The following is a 23,996-nucleotide window of genomic DNA, read 5'->3' on the forward strand; positions in this document are numbered from 1 at the left end:
AATAGCTAATCCACTTCTATATTTTTTGATGGATGGAGGACTTTTATATCTCTGTTGACCTGCTCTCCACAGGAATCTCCAATCAGGCTGAACTTATCAAGCGTGAAAAACCATTTGAAAGGAGGGCTGAAAGGGACAGAAGAAAACAAGAAGGTCCTTTCTCTTTTTCCTGCTCGGAAACCTCATTATTCCTCAAGCTCCCCTCTGTCTGGAAAGCACCCCCATCCCCACCACCACCTCCCCTTCCCACCCCCTCTTCCCTCCTCTACCTTACTTCACTTTTCTAGTCTCCGCCTCACCTCCTCACAAGCACACACTGTGTGAGTAACTAACGCCACTTTTTTTTTCTTCTACGATAGCGCCGCCTCCATTCTCTCACTGGCTCTTTTATTCCCTCATCCCTGTGGCTGCCTCCTCCTCCTCCTCTCCCCTCCTCTCTCCTCTTTTTCTCCTCTTTCCCTTCATTGCTGGTTGCTCGCACCAACCAGCTCGCAGCCAAAGAGCTCCTCTGTCCCTCTCACACTGATCGCGCTTTAAACAACCAGAACTTTCCCCCTGAGAGAGAGAAAAAAACCCAAAAATAACTGAGACATTACTCCAAAGGAAGTTATTGCTCAAGCCTAAAGGTACAGAAACAACTTCTATCTTGGCATTTTACCATTTTAATATGTCTACAAATGCAGTTTATCATTTGATCAGTGACTGTGTCTATGTGTGTGTGTGTGCCTGCATGTGTGAGAGTGTGAATCTGTAGCAGTTTAACCATTAGACCAAAGCTGTACACGTGTGTTGCAGTTACTCGAGTGTGTGTTTGAGGAAGTCTGCATGCCTTCACAGTTGTGGCTACAACACATGTGTTCTTCACTCACTGAATGCAGCATTTCTTTGCCAGAAAAGTTAAAGTATTTCAGGTTTTTTTTATGCTTTTAGGAGGGATTTGCAAGATGACATTTATTATAATTAGTCATTCCACTTTGGAGCAGAAAGGATACACTGTAGTCACAAACCTTTATTATCTGACTGAGCTAAGAGTGTGACAGAGCGGTCGTCTACCTTTCATAATTTGTCTCATTTTGGCTCCCTCCCACTCTACCAGGCAACTCGAAAAAGTCGAACCAAAGGAGAGGTGTGACAGAGAGAGAGAGGGGAAGAAGAACAGGTAACAAGTGAATCAGTAGCACCATTAAGGTGTTTTCCCATCACAGTTATAGTGGAGTACAAGTTCCTGCAAGTTTAAAACCAGATCTGAAGACTCCAGCCGAAGCTATGACTCAGAGCAATGGAGAGAACCCACAGAGGACCCGGAGTGGTCTCCACCAGATCCGGGCTGGGATCCAGTCCCGATCTCTGCTGGCTAAGAAGAGAGTGGAGAACATCACAAAGGACGATGTGAAGGGATTCTTCATTAGAAATGCCTTCGTGATCTTAACCATTGCAGCTGTCATTATTGGTAAGTGGAAGGAGGGGGTGGCTGTTTTGGCTGTAGACACTGTTTAGACCCTGCACTCTTTTGGCAATTCAGCTCTTGATTTAGTTAGTTGACATAAAACGGGAGATTACTGGAGGCAATTCTATTCCTCTCCTCTCCTTCTATCATCACATTCCCCTACCTCTATTCAAATTTGTAAAGAAGAAGGCAACAGATTTTCTGGTTCACCCCCAATAATCCATCAATCTGGTGTGACCGACACCTCTGTAGCAGGCCGGAAGAGGGAAAAGAATAGACGAGAAAACAGAGGGAACTCAGATGAACTTAGCAGACTGGCCTTTATCTGACCCTGTAGCTGACCTTTGCCCTGTTGCCATTAACCTCTGAATCTGGCTCAGCGGGAAGTGAGCCAGGCCCACACACCAACTGCACATCTGCAGCCCTGCTCAAATGACACCACGCCACGTCAAACTCCTTTGATTGATTGTTAAATTCAGGATATTCGTCACTTTGGGGCTGCTGGGTCAGCCACCTGGGCCTGTTGTTCAGTCAACAAACTGCTTGTTGCTATCGCTGAAAGAAACAACTCCTCCATGTCTTTTCACAAGAAAATCAAGTTTGACTACAGCAGAAGTGACAGTTATTGCACAATCATTGGTATACAAGTGTTTCCAGTACTGATCATAAGATCAGTGGAATTGGTCCAAATAATAGATAAATAACAATGAAACAATGGTGAAACTATAAGTAAACACCACTGATTTTCTTAGGAAGCTGTAAGATAGTCATGTGATACAAAGATGAAGTTTCAGCTATTCAGTGTTATTTCAAAACTAATCTGTACAGTGGTATAGATATTCACCCATAATTATGCTTACATGATTAGCTTTAACTACAGGTGTCAAATCAGGGAGGTTCTTTAAGGTCCTAGTCAAATAAAAGTTTGAAATGTTTTAATACAGTTTTGACTTTTTTCCCACATCTGATCCTCACTGCAGGTATAATCCTGGGATTTGCTCTGCGGCCCTATAAAATGTCTTACCGCGAAGTAAAGTTCTTCTCTTTTCCTGGAGAACTGCTGATGAGGATGCTTCAGATGCTGGTGCTGCCCCTGCTGGTTTCCAGTCTCATCACAGGTATGTACACTAAAATGTACCGCCATGTGTTTCTTAACTTAGTTAATTCACCTCTGAGAAACAGCAAGATTTTTACACTCACATGTTTTTTATTCGTTTGTATGTTTCGACTTTATCCTAAGCCTGAGCCTTTTCATTCACACCGACAGAACTATGTCTAATATGTAAGAATCGAATAGAAATAACTTCCTGATTGCATCAGTATGGTTAACCAATAACATGTTGTAGACACTCAAGGCTTATGCACATCTCTCCCACATGGGTGTAACATCATTACGGTAAATAAAGTGTTCAGTTGTCATTGACTTTTTTAGTTGAAATGTACCTCAGATATCTAAAATTAGCACACACAGCTTAGACATTTACAGCTCCAGCATGTGTCACATTGCCTTGTTCTAAATTTATATCAGACAACTCAGTCACCACACGTAGCACTCTACTGTATCTTGTAATATCACAAAAAAAAAAGACGTTTTCTTTTGTATGCCTGTGTGTTCAGCATGGCTCCACAGATTTCTTCACATCTGGTAGCCACTGTAGAAGTAGCCCCTGACCAGATGAAAATCCCTCCACCCAATACTCCCTCATAATGTATCTCTACCAGCGTGAAGTGACGGTACAGCACAGCATCAGTACTGGCATGTGGAAAAAAAAATGGGACCTCTCTCTGACTCTGTTTGTGTGAGATTTAAGTTACATGTTTTGCAGGTAGCATATGTTTTCTGTGTAAAAGGTTCATACCAGTGACGGCGCTGTTTGTTGTTTTGTGGCTCCACTGACCAACATGTATCTCATGAGTGGCAGAGCGAGCCAGCTGTTTGTTCAGCCGATGCTGTTTGTTGGTTTTGGGCCCAGTGGTGGACGGGGTTAGGATGACCTCATGAGCGAGAGAGACACAAAGACAGAAAGGGAGAAATATATTTTGAACTTACAGTGCCGGTCTCAATCACATGCTTGGGCTGTGTCGTAATGTTCTAAATCTTGATAAAACATGACCAAAGCAGACTCAGATTTATTACTTTTTAATTGAATAGCAATTCAGAATGTGTGGACCTGATTACTTTTTGGTTCCTGTACATCTTGTACTCTCTGCAGCTCACATGTATTTGGGCTTGTGCGCCTCAGAAAAACACAAACATATGACACTGAGGTTTTCAGTTCTAACCCAGGAGTGTAGTGAGTTCATTCGTCACTGTTGATGCGGCTCATAAACCCAGTCAGACACACAGGGATGTTTTCTTCCAGAGGCAAAGGCCTGTGGGTTTGTGGCGAGCAGAGCCTCTACTTGTTGTAGAAGCAAAACTATAGATTTACAGAGTTATGACACATCTGACCAAACACAGTGGCCAGCAGCAGCTGTAGCGGGACATACTGAGACCAAAATGTCCAGTCGCTGAGCAGTGATTGACAGGGCAAGAGCCCAGTCTCCTGAGGGGATGATAGAGACTCATTGTCTGATAATAACCTGCTTTGTGCTGCAGCGGGGCGTAACATCAGCATCCTCTGACATCATGTCACATGACCGCAGCTACAACATGTGGAAATCAACAAAGAGGTTCTGTAGCCAAGTCATCCAGGACACAGCTCCTCTCTCTTGTGTGTGTGTGTGTGTCCTTATCCAAATCATCAGATGCAATGTTGCCTGCTATAAAGTTGTCACTCAACTAGAAAAAGTCATTACTACACACATTTTACATTACTGCCGCCACTTCAACATTTTGTTTTCCTATCTTTGAGAAAGCGAACCTGAATGATTGATTTGGGCAGGACAAATCAATCAATAACACTGTGCACATCAGAAGTAAAACCAAAAGTTATTTGTTAATAAATAACTAACTTGGTAATAAAGCTTGACCCATGTCAGTTTCACCTCAGTATGTGGTGTTAGGTTGACATGACCCTTAAAGAATGTAAGCACACTCTATGCAAAAGAACTCACACATGACATTGTGTCACTAAAATGTACAAATTACATATCAGTTTACTACTCCCACATATCAGTCAGCAGCAGCTCTTAAGACATTTACTGGAATAGGTTGAAGTCAGAGGTCAGAGCATCAGCAGCAACAAAAAAATCTTTTTATAAGTTACCATTTCACACACACATACACACATACAGGAACTGGTACTGTCTGTCTGAAAGGAGTTTTGACTTTCAAAACAATAACACAGGAGAATCAATAGATCATTAAGTAGATTAGATTTTACTCAAAGTAGTTAATACATACAGTTTTTCAGCCAATACACACCATGACATATCTTGAACACCTGCAACACAGCTGTAGATCTCTAGTTTATGGGCACTTTGACTCAACTTACAGATTTTCGGATTTCTGCTGAAACTATGACCTTAGCTGAAAAGTAATACAAGTGTCCTCTCAGGTTACTTTAAAGTAAAAGGAACACCCTCATCTTCAACTTTAGTGTGTTGACAGACCTACGTAGCTGTATGTTTGTCTATGTTTCTATCACCATATCATAGGCTAGATTTATATTTCATATTAGAACCAGCCTAAATGCAAATATAGTTAGATCTATTTCTAGAGCAGCTATTGCTTCACATAATGTGACTTGGAGTGCAACTTTGAGAACATATTTTAAAGGATATGAGAGTCAGAGCTGAGCTCCTATGGCTGTAAACACGTGGCCCCTGTGACTGTCATGCTCCCAAGACTGAATTGTGCCACTATGTGAGATGGGTTGTCCCAGTTAGAAGGAACTTTCCTCTGAATTTCGATCCTGCATGATAGTGAGGCTGAATTGGGAATCCAAAAAAAGTTTGAGCAAAGTCCAGTGGGGCCCTGGAAGGTAGGAAATGAAGGAAAGCCAGGCTTGTGAACACTCAGGCAGGAGAACGGAGGATCACGAATTATGGTTTCAGGCTTATGTGTTTCGATGGGAGAGTGAGAAAGATAGAGAGCAGACAGCTGCAGGGCTATCATTGATCTTCTTCAAACAAACCACTCAACATATGTTTTCTGCAAATTCCATATTGTCTTCAGGCATTTCAAGATGAGAGCTGAGAGTCGACCACAGAGTACTTAGGGAGCCAAGGACAGGGAGAGGGGATGAGGGCAGTGAAAAAAGGAAAAGGAGAATGATTACAGGGGAGGTCATCAGAGGGGAAACTTACGTAGGAACATAGGAGGGGAGGAAGTTAAGGGGACGACCAACACAGGCAGTAAAAAAAAAAAGAGGATGAGGGAGGGGCTATAGTAAATAACTGGAGAGATCCTTTGTTCATTTGTTTAATAAAGGTAGCAACATAAAGGTAGAATAAAATAGTGAAGAAGTTACAAGAAACTGTCCAATAAATAGTTTTACTAACAAGTTACATAATACGTGGGTGGTCCAGATCCCACTAGTTCTATACTCAAATCAAAAATGCATCATATACTATGATTTTATTTAAACATGTATAGCCTTTAAAATCTTTCAAATCTTAGATATAATGTAACATTAGAGAAGTGAGAAATACCATCATTCCCAGTAGGAGTATAAAATCTCTGAAAAATGAAAATAAAGTGCAAAAGTGGACTCATGAGAATATGTAGCCACTTTATTCTCAGGTCTTCACCCCACAAAGAATGACACAGACCTATAAAGCACTGAGTTGTTTGCCTTTTAGCATAGACTACAGACTCTTGTATCTTATATCTATATCCTCTTTGAAAATGAACTAATGCGGAAGATGTAGTAAAAAAAAGTATTGCACCTCTCCAGTTGAATTGCAGTTTAAATTTAAGTTTATGTAGTTTCAGTTCTTTTTATAGAATAGCCATTGTTTAAATCTGTGTGCCCTGTTTTCATGGCAATGCTCTGACAGCTTGGTGGTTTCCTGACTTTGAAATTAGTTTTGCGCATCTGCGTGGTATTTTGGTGTCAGGTGGGAGAAAGGGGCTCAAACAGGTGGGAGACTCATTCAAATGAGGCAGAGCAAAGTAAGATACATTGGTGGAGAATGTGTCTCGGAGTGTGCTGAACTATGTCTGTTTCTGGCTCAACGCCACCTGCCAATGCCACTTTGGTCATTTTATCAACATGCAAAGGATGGAGAGAAAAAAAATGGTTGAATTGCTTGTTTGGTTCAAGCAATCCCAAATCCAAAAGCAATCCAAAATCTAATGATATTCAGTTTAGTGTAAGACAAAGAAAAGCAGCAAATCAGTATATTTGAGGGGCTGTAACCAGTGAAAACTGATTATTAAGATGAATGTCTGTAAAATCTTTTAAACTCCATAGACTGTTGTGTGGAGATATTTTCTGGCTTTGGGCCTTCAGATAAAGTCTTGCCAGAACTGCAGAGTCTGTCTTTGCCCAGTGTCAGTGGATGTTAATTGCCCTCAGGACAGACCTCTTGCAGTTGTTACTATGTCCAGCGTCTCAACCCCCCCAGAGTAGGCCTACCTTTGTGTTTGATGAACATTCCCCATATGAGAAAGAAAGTCATTCTCCGTGCTCTCCTTCAATCTTGGTTCTTTCGTTCTTTTGAAAGGATGGAATTGGTGAGGTTGCGTCCGTTGTTGCCCGGACAACAGGCTGGGGATCATTGTGTGTGTGCGGGGCTGACTAAGTCAACAAGTTTTCCCAGGGCTGCCAGAAAAGGAATAGGAGGAGAGCTGGAGAGCAGGGGAGGGGGCGGTTGGGAGGAAAAGGATGGCAATGAAAGAGGATTGCAGCAATAAGATCAGCGTGCAAGAAAAAAGAGCGGAGGGAGGCAAGATGTGGGGGTAGGAGAGGAGGAGGAGAGGGAGCAGCAGGGGAGGGGTACTGGGGGGCACCCTGAAACAAGAGGTGGTAGAGAGAGGAGATGAAGAATTTGGGGGGAGGAGAATGAGGGAGGGAAGGATGAGGAGGGGAGGAAGAGGATCAAAAAGAATGGGATAAAAGCCCTAAGTCCTGGGCATGTTGAGACAAGAGGAACAGAGAAGGGCCAAAGCAGGGCCAGTAGGTACACCCACACACACACACACACACACACACACACACACACACATATCAGTGCATACGCACACACGCTTTAGCATACACAGTGTCAAAGTGCCACATATGAAAGGAACACATACATCTCTCACCACACAAAGCCTGCTTTGCCTTGTACAGCTCTGAATGAAGAAAACAGCCATAATAGGACCTGACACCTTGAAAATACAACGCCATCGTCATGCCCATGCCTACTGAGGCAGCTTGTCTGTTTCCAAATCCAGATCTCTGAATGGCTGTATTTCTTTTTACCACCATTATCCCCACAAAGTCTGTTTAATGCTATTAGAGCTGTGGAGGACAGTTTAGCCCCCGGGCTCTGCAACTCCCTCAAACTATTTTCTGGTTTGCATAAATCTCCATCAGTGGTTAATCAGTTCTTAACTGAGAACCAACTCTGTCAGAACTGTTTCTTTTGCAACGTGAAACTGACTTGCGGCTTTCTGAAGCAGCAAAGAAAACTCACAACATATTTTAGCTATAATTTGATAGCATCTGATCTTTCATTTTTGCAGGTTACCAGACTTAGAAGGAACCAAAGAATTTAATTTGGAACTAGATCGTGAGCTGTTTTTTTTCTGAATCATATTGCGACACATTTTTTTTTCTGTATAAAATGTTGCTCATTTTCTCATCTACTTTCAATGCTTTGGCCTTGACTTGATATGCCTAGCAGTACATACAGTTTTCATCTCAGAATACAGATATATCTCTGTTGTATCTTCTTCTCCATGACACAGATACTGACTTAAGGTCAAATTGATTATCTGTAACTGACATCTCTGCCTGTTCTCTGTGTTCACAACAAACTAATGTCACACTTGGGAACATACAGTTCTGCTCTATGATCAAATAAAAATGACAGTTAATTTGGCAGATGCAAAAGAACACACCATCAGATTCCAAAAAGTTTCTCCCTGCAGCTATAATTTAGAACATATTATCTATACAGTATGCAAACAGGTTTTGTGGATCTTCCCTTGGGTACTGTACAGTAGGTCTTGCTTTTTCACCTGTGAAGGTCAGAGTCAGATTGTGTTTCTTGTCGCCCTTTGTTGTCACAGATAGTTAGGCAGATAATCCACATGGGTGTATTCCACCTATGATTACAGCACCTTTTCCCAGGCTAACTGTATGCTCACAGGAACAAAAGTTAATGACACATTTATGCAAACTCTAAGGTCAAGGGGCAGCATGCACACACAGAAACAACAACAAAGATAAAAACATAATATATTATTATTTGATTATTGCTATCTTTGTTTGAAATATGCCTTTGTTTTTATGATGCTGCTAAGGAAACATTTGAATTTGAATATTTGTTATTTTGTTTGACAACAGTTTCTGGTGCATGTCACTGAAAGCCAGTTGTGTGAAACTGAAAAGCAAATATATGTAATTAATATATTTTCATTAAATGAATGACTGAAAATAGGCAATTGGTGAAAGAATGGACTGAATGACTACGACTACATCCATAAACTGGTCGGCGACTGCTAATGTGGTTAATTTATATAATACCACATGAAGCTGCTTGTAGCTCTGCAGGCACTGTTGCTGCACTGCTGCTCCCTCTACAGGAACTGTTTGGAAGTCCTATGATCCATGCCTCTGGTGATCTGAGTAAGAGTGCAGGTAATAAGTAGATAAAAACTTATATATTGATATATATTCATTTATATGATGTGTTCTTCTCAGGTATAGCCGCTCTGGACAGCCGTGCCTCTGGTAAAATGGGCATGCGGGCAGTGATCTACTACACCACCACCACTGTCATTGCTGTCTTCATCGGTATCGTCATGGTGCTCATCATTCACCCTGGAAAAGGATCGAAGGATGAGTTCACCAAGCAGCAGAAGATAGAGCAGGTCAGCCCTGCTGATGCCTTCCTGGACCTTATCAGGTAACCACACACACACACACACACACACACACATATTTATGCACTTTGAACGACCGAGCACACTCACATAAGCACTCCAGTGCACTGATTCTGTCACCAAAAATTTTAATTGGTAATCCCTCGCTGATCACCTGCTTTTGATACTGATTGCTCACATGTAGGAGATGGATTTTTAAGATCTGTAACATCTGGGGAGGAAAATGGGGTCAAAAAAGGCTGAATGCAAATCTTAATATCTAAACTAAACTACACTCCATGTAGTTTGTCTGTTTTTAGCACTGTGCATTTGAAATTTGTGAGTGATTTCTTAATCCTAACAAAAATGGACATCTTTTGTTTGGTTTTCCAGAAACATGTTTCCTCCTAACCTTGTAGAAGCCTGCACCAAACAGGTAACAATCTCTCCACATCCCCTCTTTTTCCTTGTCCTACAGTTACATAAAATGCTTTATTCCTTAACTGTCTTACTTCAGCAAATCACCATCAGTATGTAAGTGCTCTCAAACTATAAGGAATTAAATCTAAATTTGCAATCAAATAAAAACACATCAGATGTCATTTCTGTGAGTAGTGGCCTCAATCTCTGCTTCGTAGTTCCAACATAAAGATTGAAAAAAGGTGGGTTTCCAGTAATCATTTCAGACATTTAACATGTTAACCTGGAAATCTCTTAATTTGGGAGATACATTTTCTTCCTATTCAACAAGCTAGATATGTTTGCTAGCATCTTCAGTGATCCTGAATCTCAAATGTTATCATTGAATAAAAGTATTTAACCCCCCTGGGGTTAATCACTTTTTAACCCATCCTCTTTCTTTTTTTAAAATCCAGTTTAAGACACAGTATGCCAAGAGAGTGGTACGTGTGAAGATGACAGTGAATGACACAATATTCACAATCAATGGGAGCCAGGAGATAGCCCGGGAAGAGATGATTCCAGTGCCAGGGATGGTTGATGGAATCAATGCTCTTGGCCTGGTGGTGTTCTCCATGTGCTTCGGTCTGATCATCGGGAGCATGAGGGAACAGGGACAGCCCCTGAAGGACTTCTTCGACTGTCTCAATGAAGCCATCATGAGGCTGGTTGCCATAATCATGTGGTAAGTGCAAGAAGGTGTGGATGAGTGGGTGACTAGAGATAATGTTGCATAAAGTGACAATAACACCCATCAATCCTCAGGTATGCCCCCATCGGTATCTTGTTCCTGATTGCCGGTAAGATCGTGGAGATGGAGGACATTACTTCCATGGGTGGCCAGCTAGGAATGTACACAGTGTCAGTCATTTGTGGGCTGCTCATCCATGCCATCCTCGTCCTGCCAACACTCTACTTCGTCATCACCAGGAAGAACCCCTTCGTTTTCATTGCGGGGCTGTTGCAGGCACTCATCACTGCCCTGGGAACATCCTCCAGGTATGTAATTGGGTTAAATATTACACAGTTTAAATCCAACCCCAAATCTCAATTTATTGTCATTCTCTCACATACATTACTCAGTGTACAGGGGAATGAAAGAGTATTGCTTCACTACTTGAAAAAAGGGCAGGCACAAAAGACTGAAAATACAGTGTATTAGTAATAGCTATGGCATCCAGCAAACTGCAAACCAACAATGTACAGTAACAAAGGAGCTGGAATCATGTTCCAGTAGGATTTATTTTGATCAGATTTGGGGATTTTTATAAAAATCTGGACATTATACAGATTTCAAAAATGCAAATGTTGCAATTCTTTATTTCATTTTTGGTTTGCAGTGAATGTTTTTGGACATTGGTATGCAGTCAGCCTCCCTGACTGCCCCAGACGGTCAGGCTTGATAAGCATGATTTATATTTGTCTACCCTCACTGACTGGTCTGTGTTAAAGCGCTAACAACAGTTCACAAACTCACTGTAGGTGACATAGTGGATTTTTTTTTTCCTTGTATTTCTCACTCTTACACCTTCTCTGTCTGTCATCTTCCTTCTCCTTCTGTCCTCTCACAGTTCTGCCACCCTGCCTATTACTTTTAAATGCCTGGAGGAAAACAACAAAGTGGACAAGCGTGTAACCCGTTTCGTGCTCCCTGTTGGTGCTACAATAAACATGGATGGCACGGCTTTGTATGAAGCCTTGGCAGCCATCTTCATTGCTCAGGTCAATGATTATGACCTTAACTTCGGACAGATTCTCACCATCAGGTATGTGATATGCGAGAAACTTGTTTTCCAAGTTTTGCTCTTTAAACATTCATTAATAATGCCAAACATTCAACAGTTTGTATCACCATAGTTGTAATGTAATCTATTTCAACATGCTTCCCAAAAGGATTTAATTCAGTTAACCTTGCCTGCTCTGAGAGTTTTTGGATGAACAGGAGAATATTTTTAAGGTATTTATCTTTCATTATGGCAAGAAATACTCTTCAACTCTAGTGAAGCATCTCCAAGCCTCACAACCACAGGTTTCAGCTTCATAATGACTTTCTAACCACCAGATGGATGAGGGATAGTATTTCAGCCAAAGGAACTGACCCTCTGCAGCTGTACATGATATGTCATTGGAATTTTTTTCAGTTGCCTTTATGGTGTTTTGGTTTTTTTGTTTGTTTGTTTGTTTGTTTGTTTGTTTTTTACACAACTCAGATACCATCAACACCTCTCCTTTTTTCACTTTATCCCATCAGCATCACAGCCACAGCAGCCAGTATTGGAGCAGCTGGAATCCCACAGGCAGGACTGGTTACCATGGTGATAGTGCTAACATCTGTAGGCCTGCCCACTGACGACATCACACTCATCATTGCCGTTGATTGGTTCCTGTACGTATTGGCTCTATGGCCTCTTAGAAAACTTCACTTGGTTTATAGACAGTAATGAGGAGGGTTTAATTGTGAGGAAATTAAATACAATGTGGTATAAATCCAATTAAGTCCCACCCAAGGGGAATTTAAGGGGTTAATGGGTCAAATTTGTGCGCTGTACGCTCTTGAGTGTATGATGGGACAGCTTCCAGAGACACTCCCTTCACATTCCATGTCCCTCAATCCATCTGGTTTTTATTCAGTCGGTATCCAATCCCAGTGCAAAGCCCAACTTCCTCTTATCCACTGGTTGTCTTTCATGTGGTTTAAGGATTGCCTGAAGTGATTGACTATGCCTCCAGTTTTCCAATGATTTTTTTTAATGTACAGGCATTTACAAGCACGCCACATGGTTTTAATCTTCCATCTTCAATTGAATTGTTTAATATTTCATACTCTTCTTTAGTTCTTTTGTCCTCTCTTATTTTGTTTTTTGTCTTTTCTCTTATTTCGTCTTGACTTGACTCTTTTTTGTTTTGTTTTGTTTTGTCTTCTCCTGTCTTGTCTCTTTTGTCTCTCTTGCCTTGTCCTCTGTTTCTTGTGTGTCATCTGTCCTTTTTTTTCTTGCTTTGTCTTCTCTTATCCTGTATTGTTTTGTTTTGTCTTCTTTTGTCTTGTCTCCTCTTTTGTCTCTGGTCTTGTTCTATCTTCTTTACTCATTTTGTCCTCTCTTGTCTCATTTTGTCTTCTCTTGTTTCATTTTGTCTTCTCTTGTTTTGTCTTGTGCTTTTTTTGTCTTGTCTTGTTTTTTTCTTGTCTTCTTGTCTCTTCTTCTTTTGTTTTCTTTTTTCCTGTTTTGTCTCATGTTGTCTTGTTTCATCTTATTTTGTCTTTTCTTTTCTTTTCTTTGTTTCTCTTTTTCTCACCTGTTCCCTCATCTTTCTTCAGGGACCGATTGCGCACTACCACCAATGTCCTTGGAGACTCTATCGGTGCAGGTATAGTGGAACACCTGTCTCGCCATGAGTTGCAGAACAAGGACCCTGAGGTGGGCAACTCAGTGGTGGAGGAAGCAGACAAGAAGCCGTATCAGCTCATCTGCCAGGAGAATGAGTATGAGAACGAGAGGCCTGCTGACACTGAGACCAAGATGTAGGGGCGAGCATTTTGTCTGATGTTGCATACTTTCTTAGGAAAACCACTGCATTGCATTGAACCACATTCTCATCTAACCTCTTCTTAATTTGCAAGCCTTCCTGTCATAAGATTGGAGGGTTCAAATTAAACTGATTTACAGCTAGAATATATTTCAGCCAAGTGAGTTCCACTAATATGGGAGATCTGTTGTGGGCTCTCCCAACACACCTTAGACTTGAAATGGTTCACTGATGCATTGTTTTCCTAAGGATTTGAGTTATTATTCTTCCTAAGAGTACAATACGTATCTGCCATAGGGTGGCAGCTGTTTACTATTAAACATGAACTACACTAGAGCCTGGTGGTCCGTGGCCTGCATGCCATATCCAACCTCTGTCAGAACTGTGATGACTAATCTCACCCACTAGAGGCCAGTATTGCTGTGAGTCTTAACACTGCAGCAGATTACAGCCCATACTTGCACAGAGTTTTTCTGGCTTTATAGTTGTTGCTTTTCTTTTGTTCAAGTGGTGTTGTACGTGAAAAATGTAAGTGAAATGGCAGTGAAAATCTATCTGGAGATTGATGTGAAAAGTGTTGCATATTGTGCAAATACACTGGGGTGTCCAGGCCAACATCTTTAAGGGGAAAAGGGCTGTCTAATTACATAACTCTGTACAGACATTAGTGGCTTTATTTTCTATAATTTGGTATATAGACTTCACTTGGATGAATGATGCCATTTACCTTAAGGCACACATACTTTTGTCAAGTAAATGTCCAAATCAGCAAATGCTATTGTCAGGCAAACAAAGTTGTCAGGATGTCTTGGCAACCAAAAAGCCTTGTTTTTTGTTACACATATTCCTCAAACCAATCACTACAATCATTAAGACTGACAAACCAAAATCACTCAATTTGCTCAGCTGAGAATTTGAGCTGTAATCAAATCAGAATGTTAAGCCATTACATTTCAACCAAAAAAAAAAAACCCCACCAAAAATATAATCCAAATTTCTGTACAATTTAATCAAATTACACCCACCCACACTCAAACAAATCACTAGCCTGCATAATAATGCAGTACTGTTTCAATAGGATGATAGTAATCATTATATTTCTGATAAGTTCTAATGGTGGTTGTGAGTCAGCTCCTTACTTAGGCCCTCTATCATGGGCATAGAACTAAAAATAATTTCGTGGAAACATTCACATATCAATATGAGATATTTGTTTTACATTAAATTTGTGAAATTGTAGTCAGTAGGTTGGATATATAATTTACACATTTTGCTGGACTATATTCAAGGTTTTACTATTTGCAATTCAGCTTCCCATAGATAATACATTGTAGCGCTTATTTCATTTGATTTAATATGGATGCATGTTGTAAAGTAGTCTAATGGGTTTCATTTCATTCCCCATCTTTTATTTTAGCTAGCTTGAATTTGTAAGTGCTGCTTTGTGTTTGAAAGTAATTCAGTATATATAACAAATGTAACATTTACATAGAAGTTGCTTTGTATAGGAGATCCTCTGGAATATACTGTACTTGTATAGAAAAATGTAGATAAAAGTGTACATTAATTGTAGATTTAAATTGTAAAAGGTTACTTTAGGATTACGTATGTAAAGATGCTGTAACCATGCTCATATGAAACCTAATGACCAAACTAACAACCCCTCTAGTTCCTTTTACAAATGGAAAACTGGATGATTTAAAGGACCAAATGTTTTCTTCTACACACTTGAGGAAACTGAATAGTTCCTTTGTTTACAGTTGCTGGTGTCTCTCTTGATATGATTCTTTCTCTGATGAATTCACATTGGAGTGTGCACACACACAACACACACGACTGATTAATAGTTGTAGTGTTATCTTGCATGTTTTTTTAATAAAAAAATTAAAATCAATGTCTGTGTGTTTATGATTTAATCATGAACATCTAAAATACCAGATATGTCATCTGTGAACTGAAAGCCAAGCCTCTAAAACATATGTGTGTTAATTAATGAGTAAATGTTATGAGTGTCATGATTTAAATCCTTGTTTAACTAGTTTGCACATGATAGTTTGTAGGCATTAGGGAGTAGCTGCCTGGGAACTACACATATTTATCCCTAAGAACTGCACAGAAGGATGTGATGTACAGATACTGGACAGCTACGTGAGTGTAGCTGGAGGCAGTATCTTGCTTGAGGTAAAACTAGTGGTTGTTGGAACTGGAGCAGAGGGCAGTTCTCACTTTTCTCCACCAACCCTGACTGTTTGTGCTGGAATTGATGCTTGAAACCAGGAATCTATAGTATAAGCTAGGGCCTCTCTAACAAATACAGAACTTTTTCTCAGAATAATTAACATATTTAACTCATGCTGATACTGAAAGCTTGGGGTCAAACAGAGATTTGTTGTCCTTCAAAACACTTTGCTTTTCAATGCCCGAAAACAAGTCTGCTAAATTTGGGCAAATGTACTCCAAATTTTGCAATGAACAATACTGCTGTGAAAATTGCACGAAGCAGATCAAGCACATATGTCATGCTTAACAATTGTTTGTTTTGCTGTTGGCACATGTTGAGATATTTTATCAACTTTTATGCTTATTCCTTAATCTCCCCCACTACATGTCTCATCTAACCCTTTGTAGATGATGATGTATGATGAACCTTTAAAATAATGTGCATTATCAAAGATTAACCTGCTATGTAGTAGTTACAAGTAGCTCCAAATCAACCTGCCACAACATTAAAATGCTGCTTGTTACATTTATGTTTATAACAATCTGGCAATACAGTAATTTTCTGAAAGGGGTCATTCTGGATAATGAGTACTTTGGTGCTTTAGATATATGTTGTTAATAATAACACAGGACTTTTTCTTGCAATGTTAGTATTACCACAGAAACTGCTGTGATGTAATGCATGTAATGCATACTTTGTCAAATGTCATTTGATTTTCAATGTTCCATGGAGTCAGCAACATACACAATATTTTTGTATTGTATTATATTTTTGTAGTTTGTAGTATATACAAGAGTAAATAGCAAGCGAATAAGATTATTGTGATTTATATGCGGGGTAATGCTATAACATATTTCACCACCAGAAAATCAGATAATTATTTGTTTACGTGTGTATAATCGACAGAATTTACAGTGTACTATAAAGTAAATGGGCCAGAGAAGATAAACTTGTCTTACAGCGCTCTCCAGCGGCTCAAACACGAAATGTTGCATGGCATTTTGTTTGGCGCCGATGGAGGGAGTCACTCCTGAGATCTTTGGTCAGTCAGACGGCAGAACTTCCGGTCGGCATTTTGTTCTACGAGAGGAGAGCCTCTTGATGATCGCAACAATCGTCATATTTCTCGTTTACTGTCGAAATTGGCTGCACTCATTCTTTATGTCGGCGCAGACCGACTGAAACTCCGAAGAACGAATGTTTCCCCATGAATGTACGTTGAAACATTCACCCTTGAGTGACGGAAGAAGAACGAATCAGTCCGACCCGGATTATTGTTGATAGCTAGCAAGCTAGCTCACCAGCTAGCTGGCAAGCCAATCGAGTTCCTTCTGGAGGAGCTGCGAGAGAGAAGAAAGGGGGAGCTAGAGATACGGACACGGACACAAACCAAGCTAAAACATTCCCCTCCCTTTGAACGCAACATCCGAAGGTAAATATAATCACCCATTCCTCTTTATGAACCAAACTTTTTAAATTGCGATTATTATCTATTACATTATTAAATGCTCTGCTGCAAGACCACCTACGGCGTCGTTAATCGTTGACCGGGAGGTAACGGAAGCTAGCGAACTAGCCAGCCAAGCTAGCTAGGTGTGTTTTTGCTCTGCCGAGGCGCACGGCCTCAACTGGATGTCATTTGTCGAGCCCGAGGATTGGGCCGTTGCCACGGAATTAGATTCCGTGCCGTTGCCTTTACATCTACTCACTCAAACCCGTCGCCTATTTCCGAGCTCAAGGGAAATCAGCTTGCATTTATTAACCCCCACTAGCGCTTCCTTGTATTATTTGAATCGCCTTCCCTTTATTTGAACGGGGAGCAGCGTTAGAAGCTAACTAACAACACTTAGAGCTAGTTAGCATAACTAGCTAGCTATTAAAACACGACTATTGTTGTTAGCGAATGTTAGGCACCTAGCGTTAGTGATCGTAGCTGCTATCATAAGTGGTAACACTAGCTTCGCGGTTAGCTCGAAAGATCCAGGCAGTCAACTTCTTGGCAGTGTAACGTTGGTGGTTTTGTTCGCAAGTAGCGGGCTGCAGCTGGCAATTCATCTAAGTAAGATAAACAGTTAAATTGATGCTAACGGTAACTACACGTTAAGTAATTGTTTGCTATTAAGTATTTTGTGCTATTTGAGTCCTAATGTTGTGTTTTGTTTTGCCGGAGCCTTTGGCAGGGCTAATGTTGGTTTTGGTTGCTGTCCTGTTTTGAAATGTTTTGACTGAGCACAGGCTACGTTGCCTCGGCTGTAGTTACATTGCTATCGGAGTTTGGTAGACACGTTAATGTTATTAGCGGGAGTCGCAGATATTTTTTGACCACAGCAAATACAGTTTGGTGGCTCTCTGCAGTTACCAGTTTGCAGAATGCGTACGGTGGCTGCTGGCTGCTGGAGGATGCAGCCCCCCACTACTGCCGCCACCATCACAGTGCATCTGTTCCTTTGTGCTGCCTCCTGCCTGTCAGTCTCACAGCTGTCAGCCAAGCCTCTGCGTACCGTGGGAGACCACATAGACCGAGCGTGCTAACATTGCAGCTAGCTAATGTAATGTTTACAACATCCATCTGTTGATCCACTGTTACAGTTACGACGTGCAGAATCTGTTTCATGTATTTACTATTTGACCTCAATGATCGGCTTGCACTCGGGTCTGGTTGCAACAGTGTGTTTACAGATTTACCCCGCATCAGTAATTTGCAGAAGTTGCTGAAAAAGTTGTTACATTTCTTTAGAAGTCATTAAAAGGGATTTCACATATGGCGAACACAGTGCTGCATACTTGGGTTGGAGATCATGCAGCAGTAATCATATTCATTGCAAATAAAAAATGCATGTGTGACTGTGTGAATATTGTGATGTTGTATCTAGCATTGTAGTTCTATTTTGGGCTAGTGTCTTCTGAAATTGTCCCATAGAAGAATTAAATGCAGTTTAATGTCAAAGTCTGATGAGAGCCATGTTTTTTTTCAACAGATTGAAGGAGTAGGAGTTTTTATCTGAAATGTCAGTGAGTCCACCCGAGACTGCACAGAATTCAAAAAGGTATTATCATAATGGTTGAAGCCATTTTTCATTTCACTGACTTGTCATTATTAATAATCATAATTGAAACAACTGAGCATGTTGATAACACATTTAGATGAGGCTAGTGCATGTAATCAATATCTAATTTTGATGTATACAATGTGAAAAACTTTCATTTTAATTTTGTGTCAAGGAGAATAATGTAGATAACAAATGATCCCTACACTGGCCTGCTTTTGGCTTGTTGTAGCAACTGGGTTTATCTATGACGCGTGGGTTGCGTTTAGATATTCTGAAAATTGCAGCTGGCTCTTCCCTCTGTTTTTCTTTGACCCCCTGTTCCGTCTTCCTTGAGAGGTCAAGGGCATTTAACAAGCAAATGGATTTAAGACAAATTAAGTGCAGCACAGGACCTTAATTTGTGCAGATCTGTCATAATAAACTGTATGCATAGAGCCCTCTGATTTGAAATGAATGAAGGGGTGAAGACTTCTATGGTAGTAACAGATTTACCTCTGTTCACTACTTATTCAGTTTCAAAGTACTGGTGATATTAAGTATATTAAGTATGTATAAATTGTAAAATCAAGTCAGATGAGAGTTGGAAAGGAAAAAAGAAAAATGTTGGCGCATACCCACACTACTTACCTACTACTGTATTACCAGGGCAATCAGGATGTCATGGCTTATTCAGCCTCAGTGATTATGAAGTACATTATCACTGGGGCTGTGTATTATTAAAAAAGTTATTAACTGGTGGCAGTGTGATACTTGAGTACAAACATGCTCAAAGCCCCTTTCTTTTAACCCAATAAGCCAAACTTTAGCCAACAAAATGTAGCAGTGTTGTAATGTTGTGTTTATAAATGTTCACATTATATTTTCCTAGCAGACAACGCATTGTTTTTCATTTTTATGATAGACACCAAGATGTGTGTTACATATCTACCATTAGGATGGCAGAGTGATTTGACATGAGATTTAAATCTTTCATAATAAGCACCAGCAATGGTGTATAATGAGGCTGGACTATGACTAACTCTTCAAAGTGAAAAATCACAAGCATTTAAAGATTTTATTTATCAATGCATTGGTCTCAGATAATTTACTGTTGGTTTGTTGCTGCGTATGGCTTATACCAGTATAATAGCATAGCATAGTTGAACAGCAGGGCGGTCTAATAGTTACTGACCTTGTTCTGTTACCATAAGGCCTAGATTCAGTCCTCTGTGTATTTGTTTCTGTTGAACATCTCATAAGACTGCAACTTAGGCTAGTGAACCTGTGTCCCTGTATTCCATGCAGCGAGCACCAAGGTCCCCCCTCTTATCGATCAGTAACATACATAAATAATAATATACTAATAAAGAGTAATACACTGACATAGCAGTGTTTGTTTATTGAAGCAAATATCTCATCATTCACTATGTATTTGATGTCCCTGAATAACATTAATTATCACACAATTTTTACTCTTTTTTTATCTCCTCTTTTCTCTTCTTCATTTACTCCTTTATTCATGTCTGTTATTTCTCCCACATATATCTTTCCTCGCCCTCCTCCCATCCACCACTAATGTTTTTTTCCCCATCTTTTCCCTCCCTTTCTAACTCCTCTCTCATAGGTGTCAGGAGATGTGAGGACGGGTGTCGTCCATCGACCCCCTGATCTACCTGTGTATCAACACACTCCCCCACCCTCACCTTCAGCATGAATGGGGATATGCCTCATGTTCCCATCACCACTCTTGCTGGGATCGCTAGCTTAACAGACTGTGAGTAATACAGCTGTCTTCCAAACACATAGTCACTGTTTTAGTTTTTCTTCTGTCTCCACTTCTAGTGTTAAATGCCAAGCTGAAATATTTTGTCTGAGCAGATGTAAATTTGCAATTGTGATTGTGTATTCCGTCTCTTGCTTCGTCTGGCATCTCTCTTCTTTTCTATGGCCACCTATCCTGCATTGCGCTGTATTACTGGTTTCTCACCCCTTCTCTTTTTCTCATTTGTACTTATTTTATCTCCCTGTCTCTGTGTCTTTCTTCTCATCTCAGTGTTGAACCAGCTACCCCTCCCTTCCCCTCTCCCGGCCACCACCACTAAGAGCCTCCTATACAATGGGAGGATCGCGGAGGAAGTTACCTGCCTACTGGGCTGTCGGGATGAGAATCTGGCCTCCCAGCTAGCCCATGGCCTAAACCAGGTCTCCACAGAGCACATGTGAGTACAAGTGAGAGCGTCTGTATAGGAAAATTGCATATTGATCCCTGATAGAAAGACAAGCCCTACCTGAAGATCTGAGGCAAAAAGAAAATATTAATCTCTATTGAGATTGAGACATGAAAGACTTAACATTGATACCAGAATACATGTTAATGCTTTACTGCAGGCAAATTTGCAGGATAAAAAGTTAATAACTGTGTACACTGATCGTCAGATCGTGCATTAAGGCTAAAATAAAGCATTTATATTTTTTATTGTGGTATTTACATGTATAGACATAAACCCACTGAAATACATTCCTGGGTAATCAGTATAAGGTGTTGCATTGATGTAAAAGCTCTGTAAATCCAATTTATCCTTAGAGCAGTTCTGCTGATTAATTTGCAACATTGCATATAAAGGCTCAATACAATCAGATATTAAGTAATAGACTCACAATATAACTAACGGCAAAAAATATGTAATTAGTCAACAGTTATCATATACCAACAATAATAAAGTATGTTATGATGACTGTGGCTCTTTAGAAAGTGCCGTGTATCGTTGGTAAATAGACAGTCTATCAATATAGGGAAGACTGCAGTGACTTTTTCAAAAATAGAATTTTAATTCATTCAACAAGTTTCAGGAAGTAGAAACAACAACTTTTTGATGAAGGGAAAAAATTAAATAATTAAACTTATTATTAAACCTGAGTACAAGATGGAGCTAAAGTTGCCTGACTGCATGAGTCAGGCTAGCAACATCATTCCACCTTCCTTGGTTAGCTGGGGCTTGCGATGGAAGGCATCCCTGCCCTCTCCCACTTCCTCCACATCCTCTCCCCCGTCTCCTTGGTAATGTGGTGGATTGTGGTGAGGATGATTTTGATGCTACTGTTGTTGGTGATGATGTTGATGCTGGTGTTGTTGGAGTGGAAGGTGGACCAGATGATACAGTGAAGGGTGCAGAGAGCTGTGGGGCAGATGGGGCAGTCTCATCATCTAGGGCAAAAAATGAATAGTAATAAGTATGATTCTCGTTTCTATCAGTTCAAAATAACATTTCATCATTAGTTATACTAGCATTTACATCAAATTTCAATTTAATATTTTTACATAGCTCTATAAAAAACACACTCCTCAACATCTGGCTAGCTTTGCTCATGCTAGTTCATTATGGTCAGGCAACTTTCCCTCTCTACTTTGAGTTGAGAAACAATAATAATTTTCCACCAAATTTTATAGAAATAGCACAATCACACACAAGAATGATGAACTAAATTTGCTGTTTTCCATTGCACAATAAGACAAATCAATTGATACACCATAGCATCATTTCGTTACTTACTTTTACATTACTTTCTTCAAACGGATCAGTGCCCTCCTCGTAGTCCTCATCCATTTGCCAGCTGTCCAGTGTCCTCGTCTTCGTCAAATACAATGTCTAAAACCTGTTTTACATTACATTTCTTCATGGGACAACTTCTTCTTGTCTGTTACTCTTGTGACAGCTGCGTGCTAGTGACAAATAAAGGGACTGAACTGCAGGAAAATTCCCGGTGCAGTAATCTGGCAAGCATCTGTTGACATACTACGCAATTATAAGCACTGTAAAGTGGCGTTGATTGTCACAAAGATTCAGGTTGCATTGGAAAGTGGAGGATCTTGCGTTTCAGACACAATAAAAAGTTACTCTCTATCATAAATGGTTGAAAAGTTATTTAATGTTATGTAGAACATGTGCGTGTGTGTTGTGGCCGCCACACGTGCATTCTAAGGGTTTAAGAGATTCCTGTATACATTAACAAAGTCTCTACAGGTTGTAGGCTACACATTTAAACATTATTAAGTACTGTCTATTTCTACTATCACTATAAATTGTGCAACCTACTTAACTTGCTCCCGTGTTATTAATCGTCTTATCTTATAATGTGATTGAACCTATTCTTTGTGTGTTCAGAGAGCTGAAGGACAACCTGGGTAGCGATGAGCCAGAGGGAGATGCACCACTGTTGCTGCAGACCATGCTGGCCAGGAACCCTGGCATCTTCAGGGAGAAAAGTACAGACGCACATAGCTGTTGCACATTACGACATGAAAGCCTACAATCATTTAGACAAGGTTCATGTTCATTCTTATGAACAAATGTATTGTATTTTAATTTCTAAACAGATGTTATGCAGCAACCAATGGTACCACCGTTCAAGATCACCCAGAATTCCATGCACAGCCCTGCCCCACCTGCAAACTACCAGCCGGCTGCAATTTCTCCCAGTCCATCAAGGTAATAGAGAAGGCTCTATTGTGTCATAAGATTAATAACAGTAACCATTTAATTGTTTTTGTCTGTTTTTTTTTTTAATCTGTATATCACAGTTACATCAGAATATGTTCTATTATTTTCTAGTTTCATTATTTCCTTGCTATACAAATAGTGTATGTAGTGTCAGTGACAACTGAAAGATAATGCATAGATATTGTCTTCAAGTTGGATGATGTTATTTATTTCAGTGTTTATCATGCAAGTTCCTTCTATTTGCTTGCTTACCTTCTCCCTCCCGGTCCTGTCTTGTCCAGTCGGTTTGTGGCGCCGCAGCCTGGGTCCAGTAGCCGATATATGGGCCAGCAGAACAGTCCAGTACCCAGCCCTTACACTCCCCAGAGCCCTGCCACTGGTTACATACAGCAGTATCCCCACCAACAACCACCCAGCTATAACCCACACCAACAGATACAACAAGGTGAGTGTGTATGTGTGCGTTGTATGTTTTTGTTCATGCGCAAGGAGATAGAGGTCTTGAAATATGGATCCGTGTGCCCTTTCCTCTGTGTGTTAAGGTGTGCACCAGGCTGTGGAAAGACGTCAACACATTTTCGACTTGCTTGTGAGGTTGACGAGGCTGAAGTTGACTTTCTGACATTATTAGAAAACTAGGATGAAATATACTTAAAAGTTTTGAACAGTCTTTGTATTTTATTTCAAAGAAAGATGTGAGTATACAAAGAGAATTAAAGAGCTCCATTTACTAAGGTTTTTTGTAAAGACCCCATCTGATGAGATATGTCCTCTGATATGATTTCATTGTTTCTCATTTTAAATGTGTGAAACGGTTTTGCTCTCCAACATGACATCACCTCTAGTAGATTTGATC

The 23,996-nt window shown here is 40.3% G+C and overlaps 2 protein-coding genes across 2 annotated transcripts in view; both read left to right on the forward strand.

Annotated features, from left to right (window-relative positions):
* The first annotated feature begins 443 nt into the window (after window positions 1-443).
* On the forward strand, window positions 444-15,280 carry slc1a3a (solute carrier family 1 member 3a). The gene is made up of 10 exons (XM_018668835.2): window positions 444-626; window positions 1,097-1,450; window positions 2,428-2,565; window positions 9,247-9,451; window positions 9,801-9,843; window positions 10,283-10,551; window positions 10,632-10,865; window positions 11,438-11,632; window positions 12,118-12,252; window positions 13,183-15,280. The coding sequence occupies exons 2-10, from the start codon at window positions 1,267-1,269 to the stop codon at window positions 13,388-13,390; spliced, it is 1,611 nt and encodes a 536-aa protein (XP_018524351.1). The 5' UTR covers window positions 444-626; window positions 1,097-1,266; the 3' UTR covers window positions 13,391-15,280.
* A 1,365-nt stretch (window positions 15,281-16,645) lies between these two features.
* nipbla (NIPBL cohesin loading factor a) overlaps window positions 16,646-23,996 on the forward strand; it is a 28,394-nt gene continuing 21,043 nt past the window's right edge. The window contains 7 exon segments of the mRNA XM_018668834.2: window positions 16,646-17,044; window positions 18,591-18,659; window positions 20,266-20,415; window positions 20,695-20,860; window positions 22,805-22,905; window positions 23,017-23,128; window positions 23,422-23,585. Coding sequence (XP_018524350.2) covers window positions 20,352-20,415; window positions 20,695-20,860; window positions 22,805-22,905; window positions 23,017-23,128; window positions 23,422-23,585 — 607 coding nt within the window. The 5' untranslated portion in view covers window positions 16,646-17,044; window positions 18,591-18,659; window positions 20,266-20,351.

This window comes from Lates calcarifer, linkage group LG13 (assembly GCF_001640805.2).
Source record: "Lates calcarifer isolate ASB-BC8 linkage group LG13, TLL_Latcal_v3, whole genome shotgun sequence".
Taxonomy (NCBI): domain Eukaryota; kingdom Metazoa; phylum Chordata; class Actinopteri; family Centropomidae; genus Lates; species Lates calcarifer.